A 6203-nucleotide genomic window follows, 5' to 3' on the forward strand; every position below is an offset into this window, starting at 1 on the left:
CATCGCTGTAGTATGGGAGAGTGGTCATGGCTGAGGAAGAAAGCAGTTTCAATAGCTCAAAAAACAACTCCTGTTCAATACTATGACAGTGTCCAATATCGACCACATTTTCCCATTATCTACCCAAGGGTCAGATCTGTCCGAACTAAAAACTTCATCAGCCATCATGAAGGCATCAGTAGATGAGAAAGGAGCAACACTAGCATGAAACATTTTCTTGGGGTGCCAAATAAGTGCGGTTATTGGCCTTTTGGTAGCCCCTATGTGGATTGTCAACCTACACTGAGGCTCTGTTTGACAGTGCACCTGTTTTTTAACAACATTTGCCTCCAAGCTAGAAATTCAAAAATAAGCTCCTGCTTTGAGGCCACTGGCAGCAACATCCAAGGGGTTGGAGTGCAACATGTTGCTTATGAGCTATAGGTTGAGTCTAAACACATGGTATGTGGCATTTGTTCTTGGTGTACAGAGTGGTTTCTGCCATGAGACAAGTTGAAAGAAACTTGGTTCGGGTGGCACTTTACCAGGGGGAACAAAAAAGCCACTCCTGCTTCAGTTTCCATTTTTAATAATAGTGGAAATTAAGCTTTTTTTTTTTTTAAAGAAAATAGTGCACTTGTGCTCTTTACACTAGCCAATCTGGCATCTGGAATCTCCCCTTTCCCCAGTCTATGCAATGCAATGAGGGTGAGGGGTAGCAGCACAAGCAGAAGCCCCACTGTCAGTTTATCGCCAATCATGCATACTTTATGCACAAAGGCTTGTTTGTCTGATTAATTTCACAACTGGATATTATCATCTTTATCATCATTTCTGACATGTAATAGTTTGTCCACTGAAATCCACTACATAAAAGATATTGTTGCTATTTAGGAGTTGCTCATTCTAAAATACTGGAATCAGTTGGTTCAATGGAATCACTACCTGACACATGTTCCCTCCAACCAGATAGTTTCCCCGATACAACCAATAAATGTCATTCGCTGGAAGGCTCAGCATTGTTTGCAAAGGAATAATTGTTACACTGAGGGAGCGTACTACACTGTTAAAACATTAAAGGAGAAGAAAAGTAAAACTACTGGGAGGTGCCAAGTAATTCTAGTTTAGCTTATACCCTGGGTTGGAGTTTCTCCTCTTCCAAAAACACGCAAGGTACGCTTTGCTGAGTGCAGCAATCTTCTTTAATTGTCCCTGCACCAATAGCAGGAGGGCACAGAAACCTCCAAATAATTTCTGTACATGTGCTCACCCCAGCCTGACGAGGGATGCCTAGCAAACCAGAAAAAGATGACGCTCAGTGGTAGGTTTTGAAGAAAAACAACATGCCAGCTTGGAATCGCATGCGACTGGGGTGTGCCTAACATTTTGGTAACTCCAATGATTTTACTCTTTCATGATCAGTCTGTTATTTAAATATTCTTTGCAGTTTGGTGGATTCATAATTGTATTGGTCGTATTACTCTAAACAAATAAATGCAGCACAGAACCCACCTGAGCTGGTATAATGTAATCTGCCACATCCCAGATCTTGACACCCAGTTCTGTTGTGTTGGTCACAACCACTCCCTTCACTTTAGAAGTCACAGAACTGACCACTGTATCAAACTCCTGGTAGCCTTTCTCCCAGATAAAAACCCACCTGCAAAAGGAAGATGGCAAAGGTTAAGCAGCTGCCTTTTATTAGCCAAGTCTGGAGCTTAATAAATTCAAGATTTAGACCAGTGTCACAAGATGACCCATCAGTGCAGCTATTTTTCAATATTTCCATTGCAATGTGGTTTCTTTAGGACACGTTTTCTCTATAATTTCTGACCATGTGACGAATCTCCAGTGGTCTTAAAACAAGCAAATCATTTTGAAACGCTGCCTGCCCTTATTAACAAATGCACAGATAAATGCTCATGTGGCGCAGGCTATAAATCCTATAAGCACAAGAGGTTGAAAGTCTAGGGCTGTTTTTTTGGAAGGGCAGAGAAAGCAGGGACCGTGGCTTATATATTAAAGTATACAACAGTTTTTGCTTTTAGACAAGAAATACTTTCTGAAATAGAATACCACTTGCTGAATTACTGTTTTTTGGATTTGTATTTGGGGATTGCTGTTGAATTTTTTTGAGCTGTGCTGCCCAGAGGAGCAGATATGGGTTATAGACCAGGTGAGTATGTTTATTACAGTAGAACCCTGAATTTCAGTTTTTCAAGGGACCGTGGAAAAAAGATCTGGGAAAATATAAAATCATGGACACGTAAACGAGCAGGAATAGTTTTTTCATTTGAAATTGAATTACTGCACTAAGCTATTTGACATCATTCACATAAAGTGACGTAAAATCCGGGAAATACTCCCACAGAAACACATGACAGTATGAAGGGACTCTAGAGAAAAACGCAGAATGTAAAAATTATTAAGCGCATCCTTCCACCTATTTGCCTCGCCAAACAACTCTATAAAGCGCCTGACACCGGCACAAACAGAGCAATTCTCCGATATAACAACAGGACTTTGCCCCAACTCACTGCTGAGGCGCATTCATTGGCTCGACTAAACCATATGGCAAGCGGGGGGAAACAGCTCAGCAGTCACCGGCACACAGCGGAGCGTTCTCTAATCACATTCCCCAGCAGCAGGTACAAGTGGATTAACCCCTAGCCGTCGCATGTCCGTATACAGTAAAGTTCCAGAGGATTCACTGGTGTTTCCTGCGCATTTGCCTGTTACCTACTCAGTACAGGTACAGTTGAGATAAAGGGCGCCCACCTACTAGTTGTATCAGTACCGTAAACCTTGTTGCGAAGGCGCACACATTACCCTATGACATAAGCGAGGATTCCCAGCTGGATAAACCTGTTGAGGAGTCCGATCTTCCTGCTCTTGATGAGCGCTATTCGCGGAGTGTCGTAGTCGAATAAGCAGCTGTACACTTGCCCACAGCAGCCGTCCCTAGACATGGCTCAGTGCGGCTCTCCGGCTACAATGGTCACATGATCGCTGCTCGATGCTTCATAAGCCTGGGAGGAGCCGCACTCGTTCAGGACTCTCTGGCTCCTTCCAATTTGTTATCCCTGAGGTCGGAGGCTTGTGCAATCAGTAACAACAGGAGATGAGATTTAAAGAGGCAGCTCACTTTAAAAGATTAACTTTTAGCATGATCTAGTGGGTGATGTTTTGAGTAAAATTGTGTGATTGTGATTCGACTTAATTTTTTATTTGTCCTTCGCTTTCTGTATAGCAGCTCTCCTGTTTGGAAATTCTACACCTACCTGGTTGCTAAGGTCTAAATTACCCTAGCAACCAGGTAGGGGTTTAAATGAAAGACTGGACTATCAATAGGAGTTGGGCTGAATAGAAATAAGGCAAATAATTCAGAAACGATACCAATTAAAAAAAATAAAAAAAGAAGGCCAACTGGAAAGTTGCCAAGAACTGGACATTGTACATTATACCAAAAGTTAACTGAACTGCTTCTTTTAAATCAAATTTACCAACTAAAACAAAAGTTTAAAGTAGCATTTTGGCTGCGCATTATAGCACTATAATATAATAGCTATACTATGTAACATTATGTGCACCTATATACTGTACAGATATGGGGCCTGTTATCCAGAATGCTCCGGACCTGGGGTTTTCCCGATAATGGATCTTTCCGTAATTTCGATCTTCATATCTAAAGTCTACTAGAAAATCATTTAAACATTAATAAACCAATTAGGGTTATTTTCTTTGCAATAAAGATTAATCATATCTTATTTGTATGAGGTATAAGGCTCTGTTTTATTATTACAGAGAAAAAGTAAATTTTTTTTAAAAAATTGGATTATTTAAATTAAATGCTCATGTGGCGAGTTTGTGGCCATTATCACCCTAATGACATGGCCTTAGTTGACATGTCTCTAGTTGCACCAACATTGATAGCCCTTGTTGTAACTTTCCCTCAATTTATTATTATAGGACTCTGTCCTGTCACATTGTTAGATATATTACAGTGTCATGGAGATTTCATGATGTTGTTAAGACCAAAACACACTCCTTTGCACCTCCATATAGTTGCATTAAATATCAGGATGCCAACCCACTCTGCACTGCTGATTTATGCACCCAGGCCCAGATTTGTGGTGAGGCCACAAAGGCCCAGGCCTGGGGGCGGCACAATTTTAGGGGCGGCATCCAGAGCCGGAACTAGCGGTAGGCAGAGTAGGCACGTGGCTAGGGGGCAAAACTGGGGGGACGCCAGGCACGTACCTGCTCTGTCACCTACCCCATTGACCGGTCCCGTCTCTCCCCGACTGCCGCTGATATTTTCTCCTCAATTGTGCTTCTGCGCATGTGCGCTAGAGCGTAATTTCGCACATGCGCACCTGAGAGTAATTTTGCGCATGCGCACATGAGCGTAATTTTGCGCATGCGCACCTGAGCGTAATTTTGCGCATGCGCACTCCAGCACGCACTCAGCCGGCGCCGTGGCTGCCCAGGTTGCCTAGGGCTCCTGGCTGGGTTGGCCCGGCTCTGGCGGCATCTATTGCCTACGGAACACTGTGTGGGAGACTTTGACAGTAGATTAAATCTCCCGGCACTCAGCTGCAATCCAAGGGAGCACTGAGGACGCCTACTCCTGTACGCATCATCCCCAGTGCTCCGATGCATGCGCATGCTCATGCACGATGCAAGTGCAGATGCCGGCACTAGGACCCAGTGGCCTTGTGGGCGCCGCAGCATGAAATCCGGTCCTGCTGATGGCACGATGACTGCATCAACTAACTGATGTGGTCCTCGATCGCAAGGGAAAAACAAACCTGCCCGATCAATATCTGGCTGATGGAGAATGCCCCATACATGGGCAGATTAGCTGCCAAATTGGTATATGTTTTCATAACTGTGGTCAAATAACATATGACACAGATCTGGTGACAATGCCCAAAAATAATGAAGCTTGGGTCTCACAGATACACTCGCAGAGAATATTACAGGCACTCATTTACAGAGAAACCAGGTAATAGCATAGCTGAACAAATGTATAGGAAACAGATAACATTTAATTTGCTTAACGCCGTACATAACAGTAACCTATACAAGTCAGTGTTTAGACAGCCCTGCCCTACTTAGCACTTCTTATATTACCTCTGATCCAGTACAGTTTTATAATGATTTTACTTGGCAGCACTGTTTATCCAGGGTGTTACTATTGGTACTTAAAATACAGCACATCTTTTATTACTTTGAAACTAGCCAAGATGTCATACTTACCTGTTCAGTTGCTTTTGTACTGCCAAAAAGCATTAATTTCTTATGGAGTATTGGTTCAGTGCAGCTTGGTTGACCACTAATACCTATCCATATCGTGATCCCCAACCAGTAGCCTAGCCTGTGAGCAACATATTGCTCTCCAACCCCTTTGTTGTTGCTCTCAGTGTCCTCAAAGCAGGGGCTTATTTTTGAATTCCAGGCTTGTTTATTGCATAAAAACTAAGTATAGTGCCAAGCAGAGCCTCCTGTAGGCTGCCAGACCACATAGGGGCTACCAAATAGACAATCACAGCCCTTATTTGGCACCCCAAGGTAGAGCGGATCGGGTACCCGCAAAAACCTACGGTACCCTGTGGGTTGGAGGTAGAAGTTCTGGGTGCGGGTATAGACGCAGGTTTGCGGGTCGCGGGTCGGGCGTGGGTCTTCTCAATAGTGATATTTACTCCTTTTTTCTGGTCATGTCTACTTCCGATGACGTCACTTCCGGTTTACAATGATAGCACTTCCTGTTATACTTCTTTTTTCTGATCACGTCTACTTGCGATGATGTCACTTCTGTTTACAATAACAGCACTTCCTGATTCTTGATGGTCATCGGGTCGCGGGTCTGGGTTGCGGATAAGGTACTTGCGGGTCGGGTCAGGTAGTGGGTCCAATCAGGTAAGAATGCAGGTTGCAGATTGCAGGTTGCGGGTACGGGTCCCAAAAAATGGACCCGCGCAGGACTCTACCCCAAGGGACTTTTTCATGTTTGTGTTGCTTCCCAACTCTTTTTACATTTGAATGTGGCTCACGGGTAAAAAAAAAAAGGTTGGGAACCCCTGATACATATGTTAGTCCCCGATACAAATCACATGGGTATTTACAAGTGGCTTAGTGAGTCAGTAAAAGTACATTATAACTCCCCTGCTGTGACAGAGCTGCAACAGTGTGCCCTACAAAGAAAATGGCATTCACACAAA

At 43.6% G+C, this 6203-nt stretch overlaps 1 protein-coding gene across 3 annotated transcripts in view; it reads right to left on the reverse strand.

The window, feature by feature from the left end:
• p2rx4.L (purinergic receptor P2X, ligand gated ion channel, 4 L homeolog) overlaps window positions 1–3071 on the reverse strand; it is a 23794-nt gene extending 20723 nt beyond the window's left edge. Inside the window, exons 1-2 of one of the 3 annotated variants that reach the window (XM_018236560.2) lie at window positions 2845–3071; window positions 1492–1639 (exon numbers count right to left, since the gene is read on the reverse strand). In XM_018236560.2, the coding sequence (XP_018092049.1) occupies window positions 1492–1639; window positions 2845–2948 (252 nt within the window). In that variant the 5' untranslated portion in view covers window positions 2949–3071. 3 annotated transcript variants of the gene reach the window in all.
• Window positions 3072–6203: the final 3132 nt, after the last annotated feature.

Source organism: Xenopus laevis, chromosome 1L (genome assembly GCF_017654675.1).
Source record: "Xenopus laevis strain J_2021 chromosome 1L, Xenopus_laevis_v10.1, whole genome shotgun sequence".
In the NCBI taxonomy this organism is placed as follows: Eukaryota; Metazoa; Chordata; class Amphibia; order Anura; family Pipidae; genus Xenopus; species Xenopus laevis.